Source organism: Anabrus simplex, chromosome 1 (genome assembly GCF_040414725.1).
Source record: "Anabrus simplex isolate iqAnaSimp1 chromosome 1, ASM4041472v1, whole genome shotgun sequence".
In the NCBI taxonomy this organism is placed as follows: domain Eukaryota; kingdom Metazoa; phylum Arthropoda; class Insecta; order Orthoptera; family Tettigoniidae; genus Anabrus; species Anabrus simplex.
Genome location: NC_090265.1, coordinates 442,128,446 through 442,152,084, shown reverse-complemented (window position 1 = coordinate 442,152,084; position 23,639 = coordinate 442,128,446). Strand labels below are relative to the sequence as shown.

Sequence of the window (23,639 nt, the reverse complement as noted above, 5' to 3'; positions counted from 1 at the left end):
TTTATGTGCTTTTGAGGCGAGACGAATAATTTCTGGGCACCCTATGATTTTACATTTTCAGCTTCTCTACATACACGTGACACAGTTGACGCACTTACCAAATGCGCTTCAGCATTTAAGTCTTAGCACTTAGAAAAATTCAGCTGTCTGCAGTTTTCTTCAAGCGCGTATTATTGGAAAAAGTCAATAAACAATATATGCCATCTTCCGAACTTTACCACTATATCCCTGGGCTTGTTGAGTGACATTATTTTCAGTGTTCTAAACTGACAATAAAAACTTCAATTTAATTTTTTCACTCGACTTGCTCATTAACACAACAGTTTACTAGCCAGACTATTCTTTACAGTTGACACGTATTGATCCTCTCGATTACGGGCATCTGTTTATAGTACCTTGTCGATAATGCAGCTGAATAAACATTCTACGCCTCACAATAATATCCCCTTCGAAGTAATGAGTCAGCTGTCAATGAATTAATTTATAATTTTAAGACCCTGGTGCTAATGTATGTAGCGTTATATAAAGGTTAATAAAATGAAAGAATATTAAGACCATTACATTGCAATATATTACCCTACCACCTTATTGTATCACCTCTCTCATCCCTGGAAGATCTCTAGTAGTAGCACGTACTTGTTACGTTATTTAGAGAAGTAGGATGTCATGGTCATCAGTCTCGTGTGTGTGTGCTGTTGGTATACATACCGGTTGTTCATGCCGAGTGGATGCCTCCAGTTAATTAGTGTTAACACACGAAAGGAAATAATCGTGGAGCTATGAAAATTTGTTTTGCTTTATTTGCCTGGAGTTGAAATGAAAAACCATGCAAAAATATTTCAGTCATTTCATTTGTGTTTATTTCCAGTTTTGTTGCCAGACGAATTTTGAGATGGCAATAACCTGTGTATGAACATGGAAACAGATTATTGCTATTTTATTTAACAAACAATAAAAATGCTAACCACTCAGTGTAAAAATATGATTTATATTCCTATATATTCAAAAAATTGTCCTTATCTGTGTCAGTAACCCTCCAAGTCCCAAAAATGAAACATTTCTCCGAGCGCTCATGGTATTTGATTTTAGTTTTACAAGCGGCAAGATAGTCTGTCTGTATGAGGCAATGCAGTTCTTTTGCACTGGCGATGAGGAAAACATAAAATGGTATGAGGTTACAAATCAGGATCCAGGAATGCAAACAATTCTAATTTATAACATAAATAAAGTCTCGAATTTGTTTCCCATTTTGACACACATAATGTACTGTGCATATCTATTAATGAATATTTCATTTTCAATAATTATACTGTAGTATTAGTGATAATGAATTATGAAGTAGGCAAGAAAGTGAATTACAACTAAGTTTTGTGGATGTAAAATCTGTATAGTGTTTTGTGACATTAGTCAAAACAACTGTGTAGTGTGCCTTGTGCCACGTTTGCATGAAAACATGCAGTTGAGTATTTATTTCTTCCAGAATAATGGATACCTGCAATCTATTCTGATCAAATTAGGTATGAATGGCTTATTTATATTTCCTAACTGTTTATATTTCCAGAGTGTTTGTGTTGGTTAACAATAAAAATAAAATCACAAAAATTAATTACGCTCACAACCAAAAATGTAATCCACTTCACAAGGGTTAATATAGCCATAAACTGTATACATGCCAATTTTTACTTAATTACCTTTAGAAATCATAAAATTTAACAATAAAGATTAGTTAAAACACAGGTAACAAAAGAAATTCACCAGCATAAAGGTACCACGATACTGGTGACAGGGCAGCTAAAACTGCAGCAACAGCTTTGCAAAAGTAGCCAAACATTACCAATGGAGCATCAGGTACTTGAAGCCAGGTGCTAAATATAGATGTCCCCAGCAGCATTCCTTAAGAACCAGAGAGAGAAAATCATAAATTTTAGACAAAACAATATGCACTTTTGTAATTAACTCATTTCCCATTACCAAGCAGTACAATTGAAGATCTTGGTGCAAGAAAGTGTTAACTCCTTTTTATTAGTTTTGAGATATTTTGAAGTAAAGTGAAAGTTTTGGAATTTTTATGTAAATGTGAATTTTATTTTACTTTTTCACAGAAGAGCAACAAAACATAATTAATATAATGTAAGTTACAATGCTCTACCCTCATAATGAATTAATTTCTTCAAGCTATTTGTAAAAAATATTGAGTTAACGTCTTCTTGCGGAGTGGAGAGAATGGCATAAAATTTGCTTGTATAAAAAACAAAGGGTCATGTGCAATAATTTGTTTATTGAAACAGAAATAATTTCACATCAACAATACAATACCAGTAGTTTAAAATACTAACACTTAATGATAGCAGCTTACTCCGTTTATGTGAACATTTTACAAGATGAAGTTTTTGCATGCCAACGCCTTAATCACAGGAGGAACCCTCTTCGGAGGCAGCTCTGCCCAGGGAGTGGTGCCCCTGCCTATGTGAGTCCCAGAGCACACTGACCCGGTGTGTAGCTCCTGGCAGGGGTTCCAGATCAGGGTTTTGAGTAAAGACCTCAACGGAATCTATGGCAGAGAAGATGAACTTCTGAACGGTGGAGATTGTGGAAGAGGCAGCCACGTACTCAGGGAATAGTATGAATACACTACTGATTAGCAGCGTTTGTTTCCTATGATAAGGGCAGCTGCAAGAGTGTCTGTTCCCCATTTAAGGGGTGGCCTGAATAATTGCTGACAGTAGAGCTAAAATGCCTTTGGGAGTGGTGACCCCCCTGTAACAACAGCCTAAAAATGAGGGGTGGCATACCATCAACACCCTGATCTGGCAGGAGCTGGACAAGCCGGACTGAGAAGCTCAGATGGTTGAGGCGCTGGCCTACTGACCCCAACTTGGCAGGTTCAATCCTGGCTCAGTCCGGTGGTATTTGAAGGTGCTCAAATACGTCAACCTCGTGTCGGTAGATTTAATGGCACGTAAAAAAACTCCTGTGGGACAAAATTCTGGCACCTCGGCGTCTCCACAGACCATAAAAGTAGTTAGTGGGATGTAAAGCAAAAAACATTATTTGGAGTTGGACAAGGAGAAATGAAAAAAAAATGAACACTTTAATCAATATACATTCCACATTTTATTTTTCTGATATAATACGAATAGCAAAGCAAAGCAAAGCAAAGTCACCTCTGTACAGGCCAGAAGGCACTTGGAGGAGTGGAAGGTAAAGGCTTCCACCATTGTTAATCTCGGCACGTGATGGGGTAGAGTGGTTGGCTCTACACCTGGCCGCCTTTGCCCCCAGGAATTAACCTGGTACTCATTTTTGGTGTAGGGTGAGTGAACCTCAGGGCCATGTGCACCTCCGGAAGTGGAAATCTCGTTTCTTAAATTTTACGACTTCCTGGCGGGGATTCGAACCCACGTCCTTCCGGGCGAGCCGAGCACGCCTTTACCGCCTCGGCCAGGCAGCCCCATTTAATAAGAATACCTAGCAAAAATCAATTTTGTGCTAATTACAAAAACAGAACATTTTGTAGTATTTTTATTTCATACTAGCTGATGTACCCATGCTTTGCTATGGAATTCTAGATTAGGTGTACACGTTGTAAGATTGTATTAAATGCATAGCTCTTAACGTTACCCCAGAAATGTGGCGAGGAAGTCACCATACGTCTTTTCTCATGTGAAGACTGGGTTAGGGAATTTTCATTGTAATGGTGGGCCCTCTTGCCTACCATCAGTCACAATCAAGTTGGGGAACTTTCATTATAATGGCAGACACTCACTGTCCACCTGCATTTGTTACATCCTCAGAAAGACTGTCTTAGTGGTTTTTTTCCCAATTGAAATCAGTACAGGTCATTACAATGCCGTCAGTAGGAATGTTGCAATTGAAAGCAATGCTATTACATGAAAAACTCAACCAAATGAAAAACCACACATTTTCTCACTTTTAACAAACAGTACTATGCTGCCAATCTAACAATCCAATGTTTCAGAGCTGGAATGACCAGGACGCAGACAGCCGTGAACACTCCTCTGCTATTATTCTGTTAAGCGTGCACACTGCTCATTCCAATTAGTGCCTCAGAGTAGGGATCAAATAGCTGGAATACTATGATGAATCAGTGTGTTACATACCAGCAGTATCAGAAAATGTATGAACCCGGGGAATGACATGCTAAAGAAGAAAGTTTTCTAACTCCCCAGGTATTTCCCATCAATATTCAGGCAAGCTATAATACTCGGTATGCAGCAGTAATTCACAACAAACAATGGTCAATATAATGTTATTGTTGATCAATTTTATGAGCTTTCGATACTGTAGGCCTTCACATTTAGTCTCCTTCCGACTCTGAAATACCACTCCTATCGTAATCGGTACAGTAAAACTGAATAAAACATAAATGATCAGAAATTGTATTCTCTATAACTTTTGTTATGTAGTACTTTTCGATAGGGCCAATAACATAGGTATTTACAAATTACATTTTAAGCACCTTCCCCTAAACTACCATTTCATCCAAGGTGAATAAAATTATTTATAGCCTAGACTGTAGTTTCTAATTCCCAGACTCTACATACGGATAATCATTTAATTCTGTTTACTCGTTTTCTTGTAGCTCGGCGCTGATGTGGACTTAACAACACAAATACAAACTCATGAATATTTCTGTTATAGCCATTATGATAAAACTGTATAATACATAAATGATCATAAATTTGATTCTATGTAACTTTACTTCTGTAATATTTATCGATAGGATCACTAACAACATAAATATTTCAGAATTAAATTTGAGGTCTTCCCCTCAACTACCATTTCACTCAGCGTGAATAAAACAATCTATAGCCTAGCTTGTAGTGGCTCATTCCCTGACTTTGTATACCGATTTTCATTAAATTCTCTTCAGCGTTTTCTCATGATACGCATACATACATACATACATACATACATACATACATACATACATACATACTGAACCCGACAGGGGCATGATCCAAGGACCTTAGGTTGATATCGATATCCGTAATTACGCACGCAATGCTATTAAAGGGAAAGAACGCTGAAAATGATTAATATTCATATCATTAATAGAGGTCATACCGGAACTAATTAATATTCATACCATTGAGATAGATAAATTGTGTATTTTAAAATTATTTTACGAGATTTCTTTGTCTGCGACTTATTGCGCAGTATTATCCTTTGTGTAGCGGGGGCCCCGCAGATGAAGCCAAGCCAACTTAGACCCGGGAGGGGTTACGAATGGGGATTCCCTGTGACATCACTCGAGAGAAGACATCCCTCCTCAAGGCTCACAGAATGAGGGGAAACTAACTTTTTCGAAACGGAATATAGGAGCCATCTTGGAATCGGACTGGCCAACTTAATTACCTACGAGGTAGAAAATTAATAAAACTCGAATTAGGGGATCATCTCCCGATTTAAAAGGGATGAATGTTACTGGGACATTTATTTAGAGTGTTTAATGTCCTCTTCCGTGATAACTTTCAGCAGAAGAAAGAATACTGTGTTGTTTCTGCGTGGAAAAGTACTGAGGCCATCTGGTTAGTCTCATGACACGTCCTCGACGGAGGGACTTCACCCCGTGTGGTAGGGGAAGCAGAACATATTTTAATTAATTTAAAGAGATTCACCGAAGGATAATTGAGTGGCTATGTCTCAATCGCACCAACTAGATACTGGTCACCGACCACCCGTACTATTTTACCTCGAGTACGCCGGGAATAGGCGCTACACAAATTAGTGGAAGGGGTATCGCCCCCTAGTAAAAACTACTGCAGGAAGGGAGAAGAGTCAGTCGGGATTTGTGGCTTACAGACGGCGGAGCTACGTGCCGTCGAGCTTCCAGCGATCTTTTGTTTGAGTGAATTTCAATTTAATTTACAAGTGAAATCGCGTACTGTGCGTAAATATTGCAGAGATTGGATAGACGTGATGCTAGTGTCTAAACTTTAAAGATCAGGGACGTGTCGCGAACATTAAATATAATTTGTAATAATATTATTATTATTATTATTATTACCGTACTACAGCGCTACTGTGTCGAGTAGTAACAAAGGTACGCGGAATCCGATACTGAATCGCGGATTGCGGAGTGAGGTCCGATATCGTGGCTGGACGTTCACACCGAATGAACTAAACAAATCTTGGAATAAATAGTGACGTGTTGTGTGCCTCAGGAATACTGCCAGCGGTTTCGTCAACCTAGAACAATGGACTCCCGGTTGGAAAGAAGAATGGTGCCTCCAGTAACTGCTTTGGTGCCTATGGGTCAGCACTAAACCAGCAATGGACTCCCTGAGCTGACAACGGGTCATCGAGATGGAGATGAGTATAAATCATAATTAATATGACGTAATCAGATTGGGCGGGGAACAGTTATCATTACCTGACGCTATAATGTTAAAGATTGTAACTTCAGTAATGTAGATGTGCTACCATGATACACGTAGCTTCTATTTACTTTATTTAATTAGTAACACGTCTGAGCAATCAATTGTGAATAAAGGGGTAATACGATAAGTTTGCATGCAGTAGTAGATTGACTTAATCATTTTATTTGGGAAAACTTGTAATTATTGATGCGTCAGGAGACTAAATTTTAGTAATTCAGAGTGATTCAAGTTAGGTTGTAGTTAGTCCAGCGATGATAATGCATGGCTGGTAAATAGTGTAATTTTATTCCGTGAGCACCCAGAACTACGAGATATGACTTCGGAACTGACATCCCAGGCCTCCACTGACATATATTTAGATAGGAAGTGTACAATTTTAATTGGAAGGCTTATCACAATTTAAGTGCAAATTGAGGAATATTTAATTCATAATTGTATTACCGTGTGACGATTTTATGAGAAATCACAATTTAGATATGGATTAATTACACCGTTATTACGAGGAAGTTAATTATGATCATGCAGTATGGTCTAATTTCCAGGTAAGTCGTGTAGGGAGATGGTGTAATGATGAACCCAATAATAATAATAATAATAATAATAATAATAATAATAATAATAATAATAATAAATTGTAGTTATGGTAATCATGCAAGTATTGGTATCATAGAAACCGGTGTCGCGTCGCGGGATCATGATATTGTAAACGAATGTGTGTGTTGAATTGAAGTGAAGTATTGAGAGCCAATGTAATTTTGTTTAATGAACAATGAAGCTCAGTTTATTAGTGAACGATCCCCGAGATGGGGTGTTATGTTAAGAAAGGGCGTTATGCCGGTGAAGGCCGAGGCCAATGACCACCCGCCGGGCAGGGCTGGGGCAGTTGACCTAGTGAGGAGAAGTGTTGGTTTTTTTTGTACGCTCGTCCGCTCGTGTAGGGGAGCCTTGAGTTGAAGAGAATGAGGGCGAAAGAATCGCCTGATAATGAAATATTCAACACGCCAGAATGATGTAGTTGCTAATAAATGACACGGCGATTGTTACCAGTACTTGTTAGTTTACTGTCATTACACACTTGAGTATAACGTAGCTTAGGGTTTTCAGAGTCCCACTTCCATCCCAACGGGTGTCAGTTCAGTTCCCGACAGCGGCATTGGTACCCCAATGCTCAACTGAAGGCTGGATGTCTCACGTGTTTACTGTATATAATTTGTGTTCTTTAAGGGTTTATGTATCTTGTTGTGATTATATTGAGTTGCCGATGGTGTTGACCATCGGGGTGGTGAATTGTATACAAGTGAGGGTCGGTTCAAACCCGGGCGTTTGTTCCACATCTTTATGAGTTCCTTCGTGGTACTTCGTTGGGGAATAGTCGTGTGTTTAGTATAGGGATTGCTCAGATTCGTTGCATGCATGTTAATCCTATTGGTCAATGATATCACATAGCCTCAGTGTCTATGATAAGTGTTTTCCCGTTCGAATCTCGTCATAATGGATCGCTCTGCGATAGATAATACTCGGATCCATCACATACGACTAAAAGTCGATAACAAACAACAACAATTGATAATAATCCATGTAATTCATTTGTATATAAATGCGTCATTACCATCATCATCATTAAGGCCTAATAAACCACTTGTATTTGTCTAAACTTTAACCCGAATGTGTTCTCATTGTAATTAGGTATGATCCGTCTCCTACCCTGTATGCCTTTAAGCTTAGTCTAGTTAAGCGCCTATTTGTTTTATTCCAACCCGTTAACGCCCCGTAGATGTCATGCCGGAGCCATTAGGCGTAGGGACGGGTGCATACTAAATGGCGCCCAACGTGGGGCGTGTTCTAATGTTAAATAGGCGCGTATATTTATATTACCTGACATTTACACGTTGCGCACCATACTAAAATATCAGTCCAACGTGGTGCGAGATAAAAGGGCGTAAGTGAACTGTGGGGGCTCGATATGTCCGTAAATAAGGGCTACTCAGATTTAGGAAATTTAGCGCCATATAGAATGACATCCAAGGTCTGGCTATATAAATATGGCCCAAGGTGGGACACATTCTACGGTTTAATAGGCGTATTTTGATGTTTAATAGGCGCATAATTATCCCACCTATTGCATACCATTAATGCAAAGATAGGGGCGTGTTGTGTTGTGTATTAGGCAAGGCATACTTGTGCGGCTTCCAGGAGTGGGCACGATTATTTTGGTAACCCATGTCTGCTTCTGACATTTCCACGCGAGGCCCAGTTCATTATGATTGAATAAGTGACACCTTGATGTCAATATTAAATCGTTTTATGAATGAGAACACAGTCATGGTCCAATGATATGGGCAGAGCCATGACATTCGAGTAAGCAGGGGCGTATCCAAAATTCAAGGGGATTAGTTCGAATCCCGGGAAACAAAATGAATTTCCCATAAGTGAGGTTTGAAGTGAATAGTGGCTTTTTCTTAGTGCCTGTTTATTCACGGATATTAGCCAGTGGTGCGTGTTTCGTCACCAAACAACCTGCTATTAGGAAATATATTTTACGTTAGTATAACCGTGGATGAGAAGAGGTAACCTCACGCCTACTTTTCTTTTTCGAGTGGCAGTAGGTTGATTTCATGGGTTCAGTTTGAGATTCTGATGACTTTGTGTGTTTGAAGGACCTCAATGCTGAGGACATGGGTTGATTTACTGGCACTATACCACATGTGTTGGTATTTAAAATCGAGCCCAATTTTAGAATCACAGGTCAACCGGCAACTTTATTAACTGAATCTGAGGGCTAATATTATAATCATTTTCGGAAATTTCCCGTTGCCTTCTTATATCAATTTCATGAACCTTAATGATGTTAGGCGGTTAGGCAGCTTCAATGATAGCCGTTTTTGAGGCTTAATTTGCAATGATGATTAAAGTAAAAATTATTTGAAGCTGGAAGAACGTAAAGTTTGGATAGAGGAATCCTTTCTTTTAAAATAAATAATAATTATATATTGTTGTGGTTTGTTGACGCCAACGTTAGCGAGGGGGGTCCTGTCATCTCAAAGGATAGCGACATGGATAGTGAAGCCATGCGGGCTTTGATGGAGGAGATTTTGGTCAGCGTGAAGGACGATATTAAGACGCTTGGAAATAGGATGGAAGAGAATAGTGCGCGGAGTAGGGCACTCGAAAATAAGATGGATGAGAATAGTGCGCAGATTAGGGATATGAAGGACGGTGTGAAGGACGATTTAAAGGCGAATCTGGAGGAAATGAAGGACGATATTAAGACGCTTGAAAATGAATGCAAACAGGGGCGCGCGGAGGTCAGAGAACAACTAGAGAACTTTGACGGTAAATTAACACATTTTGAGATTAAATTGGAAGAAAACCGAACCGAGACTAGTAAGATGATTGAGGAGAAATGCAGTAGTTTAATGAACAAAATTCAGGAGGTTCAACAACAATGCGAAAAGGGGGCTAAGGAACTAAGCGATAAAATAGACGCGGTTTCTCAGCTCAATGCCGTTGTTGAAATAAAGGTCGAGGGAATAGTTGAGCGGCTTGGTCAGGTTGAGACCGGTATCGAGAGAGACATAACTCGCGTGAATGGCGAAATCGTGGATGTTAAAGAGGAAATCGATCGGCTGAATGGTGAAATGGAACAGGTCAGGTCCAAAGCGAATGACCGCGACACGAAGATCGAAGAGATAGTGGAGCAGGTCAAAGACAACCAGATAAATATCAGGATCGTTGAAGAAAGGACTGAGAAAGCCTTGGCGGTAATTGAGGCCCTAGACGAAAAGATTACGTCAGTATCGCAAGCAGCGCAGTCCGATACGAAACTAACTTTTGCCAGGTTACGGAAGGAAGTGTCAGGACAAATAGTAGGAGAGGCTGCTAAACAGATCCACGAATGGAGCGAAGAGAAAGGCTCGAAAATGATGGTGAAATTGGAGATCCACGAAGAACAAATTAACGCGCTTCGCGAAGAAATAGAGGGAATGAAGAAATTAGACATTCGGGATGAACCACATTTCAAAATGGAAACGGCCGGAATGAAGAAAATGGAATTGGGTAGCGGATCACATCAGTTGGGCTACAGTCTGTTCAAGGAGCAACTACCCGGCAATGAAGAGTATAAATTACCGACGATGGACGAGAGAACGTCGACCTTGCTTGGCCAAAATTCAATACCGATGTATAGCCTCTTACGTTCGGCGGATGATAAGCCAAAAAAATTCAAACCAGGCACCAGGACCACACCAAAAAGTTTCCTCCGCGAGGTAGATGATTACATGGCGGATCACCGGGTACCAGCGGATAGGAAGTTACGAGTAGTTGAAAAATTTTTGGAAGACCAGGCCCTTGAATGGTTTAAAGCTTTCCGCTACTGTTTCGATAGCTACGAAGGCTTTAGGAAGCTATTTTTGGAAAAATACTGTGGTTTGGACACGCAGCAAGGGCTTAGGTTAGAGCTTTACTCGAGGAGGTACGCTTCGGGAGGACCCACAAGGTTCTGCGATTATTTCACGTCCCAGCTGGTGAAGATGCGCGAACTGGACAGCCCACCGACTGAAAATGAATTAATAACCGCTATCACAAAGCAGTTCCCAGCTGACGTCCAGCGCATGTTGATTGCGGCAAACATTCGTACGGCAGTGGAAGCCGAGCACGTGTTAAGACAGTTGGATCAGACATCTCATGTCGGGCACGGTCGAGCTAGAAACGTAGAAGCCATCAACACGTTAAATGTTCGAGAGGGAGATCAGTCGGTAAACCGGAGTACTCAGGTGATAAGTACTCAGACTGACGCTCAGATAGGCAACCAGAACAGGAATAATAGGGATTGGAGGTCTCCGAAGTGGGAAAACCACCAATGGAAGTGTCGAAATGACCAGGGTAGGAGTCAATGGTATCAGTCAGGGAGGTACAACCACGGACAGAGCGGCGCACGAGGGCGACGACCTTACGAGAGAACACCCAATTCCTACTGGGGTAACCGTGGTCGACAGAACAACAGACCGCGAGAATACTATCGGGGTGACCTCAACGACAGAAGGAATGAGTCACGTCGTTACGTCAGAGATCTGCAAGATACCCAGGCCGGAAACGATCGGTGGAAAGATTCGATGCAGCAGTTTGCTAAGTCGGATGAATGTCGAGGGGCAGAGAGCCTCGAACTACAGGCACATAATGCTGCAAACCGTGCCAGTAATCTTGATCCCCGCGCACCACCATATTCAAGTGGAGGCGGAGGTCAGCAAAAAAAATTAGGAAAACCGAGTGAGGAGATAGTCGGATTTTCGAGGACTACCGACGCGAAGGGGGAACCGTGGACGTCCGTGACCATCGCATCTTGGATAGTTCAGCCCGATGACCTCGTTGAAGATCCCGTTCAGGCATGTCCAAAACCAATCAGAGCGTTACCCGTCATTTTTGTCCGTGTCAACCAGTTGCTGGTTCGTTGCCTCGTAGACACAGGCGCGAGCGTCAGCGTGGTATCTAAAGTATTAGTTAGAGAACTGGAATCGAAACAACATATACCAATCATTCCGATTTCCAATATTAAGGTTAGAGGAATAATTCCGGACCGCACAACTACATGCAATAGCCAGGCCTATCTAGATTTGGAAATTGGGAACAACCTCATATCACATCCATTTATAATTTTGACTAGAATGGAATATAATATCATCATTGGAGCTGATTTTCTTCGGGAATTCAAAGCGGTCATTGACATGGACAAGAATGAAATTAGATTCAGGAACGATTCAATTCAGGGAGATGTAAGGTTAAACGACTTCGAGGGACAGCACGGGGAGGAGAAAATTTGGACCATGGAGATAGAACAATTGAAACATGAAGGAGGAGATTGCTTCCCAAACTGGGATGCCTATCGGGACGAGGTGATCAAGGAGTTTGAAGGGATGATTTTCAAGTTGGAAGCGGAGAATGAAGGACCATCATTGGCGGAGGTAGTCCAAGAAAAGATCGACGAAGCGAAGATAGGGGAGGAAGACAAAGGCACATTACAGAAAGTCATAGAGAGACACGAAAATGTATTTGGTTCACGTCCAGGGAAAATTCCAAATTTCAAATATTCCTTAGTCGTCAACAATTGGGAGCCATTTCGGCAAAGACCATATCCGATACCTGAAAAGTTTCACGCTGGGGTGAAGAAAATTATACAGGAGATGGAAGATAACGGAATTATATCAAAATCACCCACACCATTTTTGAATCCGTTGGTCGTGGTGGAGAAGGGCAACGGTTCGTTGCGGGTTTGCCTCGACGCGCGAGCAATAAACCAGCGATTAATCCCAGAGTATGACCAGGCCCCGTGTATAAAAGAGGTCCTCAAGAAGTTCCGGGGAATGAAACTATTTAGTGGAGTTGATCTGACATCATCATTTCATCACGTTGAACTTGACCCAGCCACCAAAATTTTGACCGGGTTTCTGTTTGATGGGCAAACCTACGTTTTTAACCGGTTACCCTTTGGATTGAAAACAGCAGGGTCAGCGCTCATTAGGGCACTAGATCGTAACCTCAGTGACGAAGTTAAACAGTTTACGGTGAGGTACGTGGATGACATCCTTATTGCATCTGAAACTTTGCCAGAGCACCTGGAGAAACTTGATAAACTATTAGCTGATTTAGAAAGGAACAACTTCAAGGTAAACCTACCCAAGTCTAATTTCTGCCAAAGGAGTATCCTATTTTTAGGTCATGTGATCGACTCAGAAGGAATCATGCCCAATCCTGTTAAATTAAAGGCAATTCAAAATTTTCCAAAGCCGACGAAGGTGAAACATGTCAGGCAATTTTTAGGAGTTTGTAACTTTTTCGCGGATCATTGTCCGAACTACACCAGTATAGTTGCACCATTACAAGATCTCCTCAAGAAAAACAATAGGTGGAAATGGGACCTTGCATGCGATGAAGCATTTGCTAAAGCAAAGGATCTGTTGGCCCATAGTGTGAAATTAGGATATCCGAACTATACACAAAAGTTTATTGTGCAAACTGATGCGTCGATTATAGGAGTCGGGGCAGTACTGTATCAAGAGACGCCCGAACCCGAACAGAGGATCACCTATTTGGCTTTCATGAGTCGCAAATTAAGATCGCATGAGTTGAAATACACCGTGACCGAACTAGAGATGCTCGCGATCGTGACCGCTCTTAACCATTGGAAGAAATACATTTATGGGTACCCAATTGTGTTGAGAACGGATCACAAAGCTCTGACGTTCATGATGAAATCTGCATTAACAAGCGAGAGAGTCAGCCGGTGGTGCTTGTTTGTGCAGCAGTTCGACATTACAGTTGAGCACTGTGCCGGAAAGGCAAATGTAATTGCAGACGCCCTCAGTAGAAATCCAGATCCGGAACCTATCGTGGTTAACCAAATACAGTTGATAGAATAAGGGGACCGCGAAATCATAGAAAGGCTGCGGACTATTGGTGAAGAACAGCAGAAATGTCCGGAAATGAAGAAGTTGATCGATTTCCTCCAACGTAGAATACAGCCGGGGACGGATGAATACGGTGAACTTCAGAAAAGATCCGAGAAGTACCAATTTTTTAATGGCATGCTGCATAAATTCGTGGACGAGGACCACACGCAATTCAGGATCGTGGTTCCAACGACGTTGCAGGTTGATTTAGTTTGGCTCGCTCATCACGTTACAGGTCACGCAGGGAGAGATAAAGTGATTGCAACGCTTCGGGAAACTTTTATCTGGAAAAATTTGAGGAAAACTGTTCAGCAGGTACTCCTCACTTGCGACATTTGCCAACGGGTAAAACCCAATCCGTACCTACTTAAGCAAAAACCGAAGCCGTTGTTGCCAAGTAAACCTCGGGAACTGTTCGCTTTAGACTTTTACGGACCACTTCCCAAGGGAAAGAGAGGGCTTCAATACATTTTGGTATGCGTGGATGTGTTTTCAAAATTCGTCACTCTCTGTCCAATCCAGAAGGCAAATACTAGAGCCGTTATAAATCAGTTGAAGACTAAAATCATACCACGTATGGGCAAGCCCGAATGTGTTCTCACGGATCATGGGTCGCAGTTCACATCGGGAAACTTCAAGCGAGACATCGACAACTTAAACATCAAACATCACCTAAGTTCAATTAGGCATCCGGAGTCGAATCCCGCAGAGCGGATAATGCGAGAAATCGCAAAATTTTGCCGCATCTACTGTCCTAGACAACATTGGCGTTGGGTGGACGTGATTCCTGTTATCACAGAAAGTATCAACGGCACTATCCACGAATCCACCGGCCAAATTCCGTCAGTGATTCATTTCGACAGTTTCCCGAAGAGACCATGGCACGAGGTCTTAAAATGTCCACAGGATCCTAGGCTATCGGTTGAGCTATGCATACAGGAGACAGCAAAACATTTGAAGGCCCAAGCAGAACGAAGATTACGTCGTCTCCGTAACAAGAGGTACCATCGACCACTGCGCGTAGGGGAACTTGTTCTCGTTAAACGACCAACAGTATCCGATCCACCTAACAAGTTCTACCACAAGTTCGCTGAACTGTACATCGGTCCTTACCGAGTCATCCAGAACCTCGACAACAACGCGTACAAGGTGCAAAGCATGGACGGCGCGACCGAAACCATCTATAACGCGGCAAATCTGAAGTTGTACCATACGTCCGGAGGCAACTTAGAAGACGTGGACAACGCTGAAGAACTTGGGGCAACGGAAGAAGAAGACGATGAGGAAGACGGAGAAGAAGATCGACGCGACGTGTCAGATGAAGAGTCGGGACCAAATGAGGAAGCCGAAGAAGTCAATTATTTGGAGAATTTGTTTTCACAGAGAGATCTTGGGGAAGAAGAATGTCCAGAATGTCAGTACCTTGAGAACTACAGAGAAGCATTGCGTCAGATAGCATATTATTTGGAAAGAGAGAACCAGGAACTTCGCCAGAAAGCAAAGGTTTGGAAACAGTTGTAAATCGATATTGCCAATTGAATATTTAGCGACGAAATGTGTCCAGTGCCTGTACCCATTTCTTCTCGGGGAGAGGGGAATATGAACCCGACAGGGGCATGATCCAAGGACCTTAGGTTGATATCGATATCCGTAATTACGCACGCAATGCTATTAAAGGGAAAGAACGCTGAAAATGATTAATATTCATATCATTAATAGAGGTCATACCGGAACTAATTAATATTCATACCATTGAGATAGATAAATTGTGTATTTTAAAATTATTTTACGAGATTTCTTTGTCTGCGACTTATTGCGCAGTATTATCCTTTGTGTAGCGGGGGCCCCGCAGATGAAGCCAAGCCAACTTAGACCCGGGAGGGGTTACGAATGGGGATTCCCTGTGACATCACTCGAGAGAAGACATCCCTCCTCAAGGCTCACAGAATGAGGGGAAACTAACTTTTTCGAAACGGAATATAGGAGCCATCTTGGAATCGGACTGGCCAACTTAATTACCTACGAGGTAGAAAATTAATAAAACTCGAATTAGGGGATCATCTCCCGATTTAAAAGGGATGAATGTTACTGGGACATTTATTTAGAGTGTTTAATGTCCTCTTCCGTGATAACTTTCAGCAGAAGAAAGAATACTGTGTTGTTTCTGCGTGGAAAAGTACTGAGGCCATCTGGTTAGTCTCATGACACGTCCTCGACGGAGGGACTTCACCCCGTGTGGTAGGGGAAGCAGAACATATTTTAATTAATTTAAAGAGATTCACCGAAGGATAATTGAGTGGCTATGTCTCAATCGCACCAACTAGATACTGGTCACCGACCACCCGTACTATTTTACCTCGAGTACGCCGGGAATAGGCGCTACACAAATTAGTGGAAGGGGTATCGCCCCCTAGTAAAAACTACTGCAGGAAGGGAGAAGAGTCAGTCGGGATTTGTGGCTTACAGACGGCGGAGCTACATGCCGTCGAGCTTCCAGCAATCTTTTGTTTGAGTGAATTTCAATTTAATTTACAAGTGAAATCGCGTACTGTGCGTAAATATTGCAGAGATTGGATAGACGTGATGCTAGTGTCTAAACTTTAAAGATCAGGGACGTGTCGCGAACATTAAATATAATTTGTAATAATATTATTATTATTATTATTACCGTACTACAGCGCTACTGTGTCGAGTAGTAACAAAGGTACGCGGAATCCGATACTGAATCGCGGATTGCGGAGTGAGGTCCGATATCGTGGCTGGACGTTCACACCGAATGAACTAAACAAATCTTGGAATAAATAGTGACGTGTTGTGTGCCTCAGGAATACTGCCAGCGGTTTCGTCAACCTAGAACAATGGACTCCCGGTTGGAAAGAAGAATGGTGCCTCCAGTAACTGCTTTGGTGCCTATGGGTCAGCACTAAACCAGCAATGGACTCCCTGAGCTGACAACGGGTCATCGAGATGGAGATGAGTATAAATCATAATTAATATGACGTAATCAGATTGGGCGGGGAACAGTTATCATTACCTGACGCTATAATGTTAAAGATTGTAACTTCAGTAATGTAGATGTGCTACCATGATACACGTAGCTTCTATTTACTTTATTTAATTAGTAACACGTCTGAGCAATCAATTGTGAATAAAGGGGTAATACGATAAGTTTGCATGCAGTAGTAGATTGACTTAATCATTTTATTTGGGAAAACTTGTAATTATTGATGCGTCAGGAGACTAAATTTTAGTAATTCAGAGTGATTCAAGTTAGGTTGTAGTTAGTCCAGCGATGATAATGCATGGCTGGTAAATAGTGTAATTTTATTCCGTGAGCACCCAGAACTACGAGATATGACTTCGGAACTGACATCCCAGGCCTCTACTGACATATATTTAGATAGGAAGTGTACAATTTTAATTGGAAGGCTTATCACAATTTAAGTGCAAATTGAGGAATATTTAATTCATAATTGTATTACCGTGTGACGATTTTATGAGAAATCACAATTTAGATATGGATTAATTACACCGTTATTACGAGGAAGTTAATTATGATCATGCAGTATGGTCTAATTTCCAGGTAAGTCGTGTAGGGAGATGGTGTAATGATGAACCCAATAATAATAATAATAATAATAATAATAATAATAATAATAATAATAAATTGTAGTTATGGTAATCATGCAAGTATTGGTATCATAGAAACCGGTGTCGCGTCACGGGATCATGATATTGTAAACGAATGTGTGTGTTGAATTGAAGTGAAGTATTGAGAGCCAATGTAATTTTGTTTAATGAACAATGAAGCTCAGTTTATTAGTGAACGATCCCCGAGATGGGGTGTTATGTTAAGAAAGGGCGTTATGCCGGTGAAGGCCGAGGCCAATGACCACCCGCCGGGCAGGGCTGGGGCAGTTGACCTAGTGAGGAGAAGTGTTGGTTTTTTTTTGTACGCTCGTCCGCTCGTGTAGGGGAGCCTTGAGTTGAAGAGAATGAGGGCGAAAGAATCGCCTGATAATGAAATATTCAACAAGCCAGAATGATGTAGTTGCTAATAAATGACACGGCGATTGTTACCAGTACTTGTTAGTTTACTGTCATTACACACTTGAGTATAACGTAGCTTAGGGTTTTCAGAGTCCCACTTCCATCCCAACGGGTGTCAGTTCAGTTCCCGACAGCGGCATTGGTACCCCAATGCTCAACTGAAGGCTGGATGTCTCACGTGTTTACTGTATATAATTTGTGTTCTTTAAGGGTTTATGTATCTTGTTGTGATTATATTGAGTTGCCGATGGTGTTGACCATCGGGGTGGTGAATTGTATACAAGTAAGGGTCGGTTCAAACCCGGGCGTTTGTTCCACATCTTTATGAGTTCCTTCGTGGTACTTCGTTGGGGAATAGTCATGTGTTTAGTATAGGGATTGCTCAGATTCGTTGCATGCATGTTAATCCTATTGGTCAATGATATCACATAGCCTCAGTGTCTATGATAAGTGTTTTCCCGTTCGAATCTCGTCATAATGGATCGCTCTGCGATAGATAATACTCGGATCCATCACATACGACTAAAAGTCGATAACAAACAACAACAATTGATAATAATCCATGTAATTCATTTGTATATAAATGCGTCATTACCATCATCATCATTAAGGCCTAATAAACCACTTGTATTTGTCTAAACTTTAACCCGAATGTGTTCTCATTGTAATTAGGTATGATCCGTCTCCTACCCTGTATGCCTTTAAGCTTAGTCTAGTTAAGCGCCTATTTGTTTTATTCCAACCCGTTAACGCCCCGTAGATGTCATGCCGGAGCCATTAGGCGTAGGGACGGGTGCAATACATACATACATACATACATACATACATACACACACACACACACACACACACACACACACACACACACACACACACACACACACACACACACACACACACACACACACACACATACATACATACATACATACATACATACATACATACTGAAACAGGAACGCCCAGTTTTGCAGAGAGCATGGATAACGCCAAGGCGTGTACAGTTCATGCTTTAGAGAGTATGAGAGAAGGGTAGTGAAATAAGTTCATATTTAAAGTGGAACTTGCAGTTTATTCAAAAGAAATGCATAGAAATTATATCATCTTGTACAGACGAATAGTTAGATTGCCCTTGAAGATGTGGAGGAGGCGTCGTTCTGCGGTGTCGGTGTCGTCTTCCGTCGTCGGCGTCGCGTCGTCCCACGTCGTCGGTGTTGACCCACAGCTGTTGTCAGCCCTTGATGTTGACGGAGACTTGAACCTGGGGCGGCCGTCTGATGATCGTGCAGCATGGAATAGTTGTTAAGTTTTGTATTCCACAAAGTCCTATGCAAGGAGCAGAGAAATGTAGAACTTTCGCACAGAATGTCAATGGAATCTGATACGACACTTCTCTACCGCACTGCACTGCGAATTAAGGCGAGACACTGTTAATTGGTCGAATAGGTTCCACAGTAAATGGTGTTGGACGCACTTTTGAAAAAAGATGAATTCAAAGTCACAGTTCTGTGAGAATAATGCAATAGGCACTATCGAACTTAAAATAATAAGTAATGAAAATAATCTGGACTTTCTGTAATACGGTAGTTTAGCACTTCACTCAATCTCAAAAGAAAATAAATTAAGTCGTTTGGACACTGTCTCTGCACTGTTTGCAATGAGTACATTCGCTGGCCTAGCACACACACACTCATAGAAATAAATTAAAGCTTCTGCGAAAACATAAAGAAACATTTTATGACAGTCTTGTGAAAGAGAACAAAGTTCTGTTACAACTCAGTCTTAAAATAAAAAAATTAAAAAATCTCGTAACTTCTCAGAAGTAAAATTATCACTGAGGCATAATATCACACGTAAATTCAGACATAGTCTTTATGAGGGAAATTGACATAGTCCCTCGAAAAGAAATAAAGGTACTGTATTCCACGAATCAGCACTGTCCTTGAAAGGAAATATCGGCACAGTTTTATGAGAGTAAGTATTAGCACAGTTTTGTGAAATAGATTGACACAGTCTTTGAAAGAAATGAAGATTGGCACAGTTTTACGCAGAGAAAATGTTGACACTGTTTTTCTCACGGAGTGATTGATACAGTCTTTGGAAGAAAAGTAGGCACTGTTCTTTACGAAATAAAGTGACACTGTCCATAAAAGAATTGTCTTGTCACTATGGCACAATTTTACGAGATGGCCCAACACAGTCTCTTGTAAAGGAAACAACTAAATCACAGTCTTTATGCCCTAAGTCCTTTAAGCACAGTTTCAAAATGTACAGTCTCTTCAATTACACAATTCACAAACGAAATGAAGTTACACAGCTTGACAGACTGATATTAACGAGAATAAGCTTTCGCTTACACGCGAAGTTAGAGTCCACAGAGAAGACTTTCAACACTAGTATTACGTACTTTCGAACCCCGGTCCTCAGCCGGACAGAGTAACGAACTATATCACATAGCGAGGCGACTGGTTCACGACGATGTGCTTGCTCGCACACACACACTAACACATCCAGTGACACACTGACCCACTCAAGGCTGGCGACTTTCTTTTATTGCCGAAGGTCGGATGGCGTGACTGTAAATGTGAGCATCTTAAAAAATTTATATCTCGGCCATCCTTCCGCCAATTTTAATGAAATTTTGGTTAGCAGGATTTATTGTCCAGGCCTACAAGAAGACGTTCTCGAAATTATGATTTAACCTTCCGTTCGTGATGAAATGCCATAGAACAGAAGAGAACCTTCAGTGTGACGTCACTTGGCCTTGGCTGGCACTCTGGAGCAGCGCTTGCTTGCACACTGCCTCCCACAATGCCTGCGCGCTCAGCGCTCGTTTTGAATGCATACAGCCGGGTGTTAGCGAGTTCCTCTCAAGAAATACATGAACGCGAATGCTCGCAGGGCATTCCCGTTTCAATACATACAGTACATACATACATCCATACATACATACATACATACATGCATACATACATACATGCAGACATACAGACAGAGATGATGCAAAATTAAAAAGTGCATTTTCTTGTTACTGTTGACATATCCGATACAGAAATACCATTCTTTTTTCAATTCTGAGCAATGTACAGACAAAACTCTTATTTTATATATAGAGATTTTCTCATCTATCACACAAATCATGTTATAAAGAATGTCATTGATGTTATTGCTGTACCCTTTGCTTTTATAACAAATAGGTTCAAAATATAAAAAAAGTAGACATTTTTCTCCTTCAAATTTCCTTGTCATCGCCCCTCACTGATAATCCACTCCATAATAAATGCCTCTCACAACGTTCATAGTCAACATCCCTTGTCAATAAGCAAAAAGCATCACTCTTGCGTTGCCACAATACAAGCCCTTATAAAGGACATCTTCCACGTGTAGAGTCATCTGATGGACAGCATCTATCACCTACAGAGCTACCAGCATCTTACAATCTATGATGTTGAGTTTAAACTTTTAAACTCATAGCACTCTGATTGGCTACTAGGACGTCAACACACAATGCGCTAGGCCCTACTCATTTGTTTAACATCTATAACACTGAGCTCGATAGCTGTAGTCGCTTAAGTGCGGCCAGTATTCAGTATTCGGGAGATAGTAGGTTCGAACCCCACTGTCGGCAGCCCTGAAAATAGTTTTCCGTGGTTTCCCATTTTCACACCAGGCAAATGCTGGGGCTGTACCTTAATTAAGGCCACGGCCGCTTCCTTCCCACTCCTAGCCCTTCCCTGTCCCATCGTCACCATAAGACTTATCTGTGTCGGTGCGACGTAAAGCAAAGAAAAAAAAATCTATAACCTCAATATCAGGATATTTTCAGTTGTTGCTATGGAAAATGACTAATTCTACATGAAAACGCCACCCCAGCCAATGGCTGTTCGAAATATGTCTCGAAACTTTCTAAGTTTCTTACAAATTCTAAAAATTCTTACAAATTCCCTCCTCTAAGTAATTTTCATGCATAAAATGTCATTGTCTGATATGATAGCTTAAGCTAATAAAATGATATCAATTTATACAAAAATAATTAATTAGTGGAATCTTTATATCTGTCAAATCTCAGGGTTCATACTCTTATACGGTTACATTACACACAGTTGTTCTAGGTATTTCGTTACTGTTTCTACCACACCATCCCTGTATGCCACCAACTCTCCTTCTATATCCTCAACCTGCTTACAATCTACTGTTGCCGGGCTGAGTGGCTCGGACGGTTCAGGCGCTGGCCTTCTTACCTCAACTTGGCAGGTTCGATCCTGGCTCTATTTTTTTTTTTTTTTTTGCTATTGGCTTTACGTCGCACCGACACAGGTAGGTCTTATGGCGACGATGGGACAGGAAAGGGCTAGGACTGGGAAGGAAGCGGCCGTGGCTCGAGCTTGGTAAGATCCTGGCTCAGTCTGGTGGTATTTGAATGTGCTCAATTACATCAGCCTCGCACATCAGATTTACTAGCACGTAAAAGAACTCTTGCGGGATAAAATTCTGGCACCTCGGTGTCTCCGAAATATGTAAAAGTAGTTAGTGGGACATAAAGCAAATAACATTATTATTATTCAATCTACTGTTTGGAAGTTTTCATTAATCATATCCATGTACTTCTGTCTAATTTCCTCATCTTGGAGATTTTGTATCCTTATTCATCTGCATACAGATTTCACTTTCTCTATCCTTGGCCCAGAGGTACTTAGAGAGTGGTCTGTCATCATCATAATCATCATTGTCATCATCATCCAACTCCAGCTTCCCAAATGTGGTGTGCAAGCGCTTGCCATCTCTTCCTGTCTGCATACATCTTCTGTTCCAGGACATCTTCCCATATGAGACCTCTCTCCTCCACATCTGATTTTGCTGTGTCTATCCAGCATTTCCTTGGCTTTTCCCCTGGTCTTTTACCTTGGGCAGTAAGGCAGAAGTATTTTCTGGCAAACCCCTTGCTCTTCATTCTCATAATGTATCCTTACCATTGAAGGCTATGCTTCTTTATTACAATGGTAATAGAGACATTAATGACATCTACCTTCCAGTTTCCATCATTCTTGATTTTGTCATTTCGAGTAGTTTGATTCATAGTTTTAATGAAACTCATTTCTGTTGCCTGAATTCTGCTGTAGTCAATCAATAGTACAGCACATGCCTTTTAACAATATGTGAGAATCAGTATGAAGTATGTTTGGTACAAAGTTGTGTTTGCTTTCTTGTGGTATTTTTCAGTCCCAGTATAGGTTTCTTACTTGATGGTCAAAGTTCAATGCTTTCTGTGTCCTACTGAGTATTTCGTGATTGACAGTGTTGTCTTTGGAGATTGTGCTTCTGAGATACTTGAAGTGAGAAACCAAATCTAATTTTGTTCCTTCCAAAAAGAGGTTTGAGTTTGTTCCTTTCCTGCTGATAGTCATTTGTACGGTAAAGGCTAATGGATATTACTCTGACAGAAAACTTTCTGCAGTAGGGTCTGTATCATCAGAAAATGCCTGGAATGCCCACACATTCCTAAAAGATTTCCTGAATTGAAAGTTGGTCGTGATATACAGTCAAAACTGGTTAAGACGTCTGTCTCTAGTGCATTTCTCTGGTTATGTTGCCATTATTCCTAAGTTCCAGTCCTTCTCCAATTAAATACATGTTAAAAAATTTGGATAGGCAATTATGTCATCTTTAGTACATTCACAACTCCCGCTGTAATGAATTTAAATTAGCATTCCTGGCCACGTTGCAAACACAACGTGCCAGCGAC

The 23,639-nt window shown here is 41.1% G+C and overlaps 1 protein-coding gene across 4 annotated transcripts in view; it reads right to left on the bottom strand.

Moving 5' to 3' along the window:
* The window catches only part of LOC136856926 (probable peptidoglycan muropeptide transporter SLC46), a 221,821-nt gene that overhangs the window by 68,440 nt on the left and 129,742 nt on the right, over nt 1–23,639 (bottom strand). For all 4 annotated transcript variants that reach the window (XR_010858474.2, XR_010858475.2, XM_067135184.2 and 1 more), the window contains exon 7: nt 1,756–1,893. Coding sequence is in view for 2 of the 4 variants with exons in the window: in XM_067135184.2 (XP_066991285.2) it covers nt 1,756–1,893 (138 nt within the window). In the remaining 2 variants the exon portion in view is untranslated. The remainder of the gene's footprint in view (nt 1–1,755; nt 1,894–23,639) is intronic.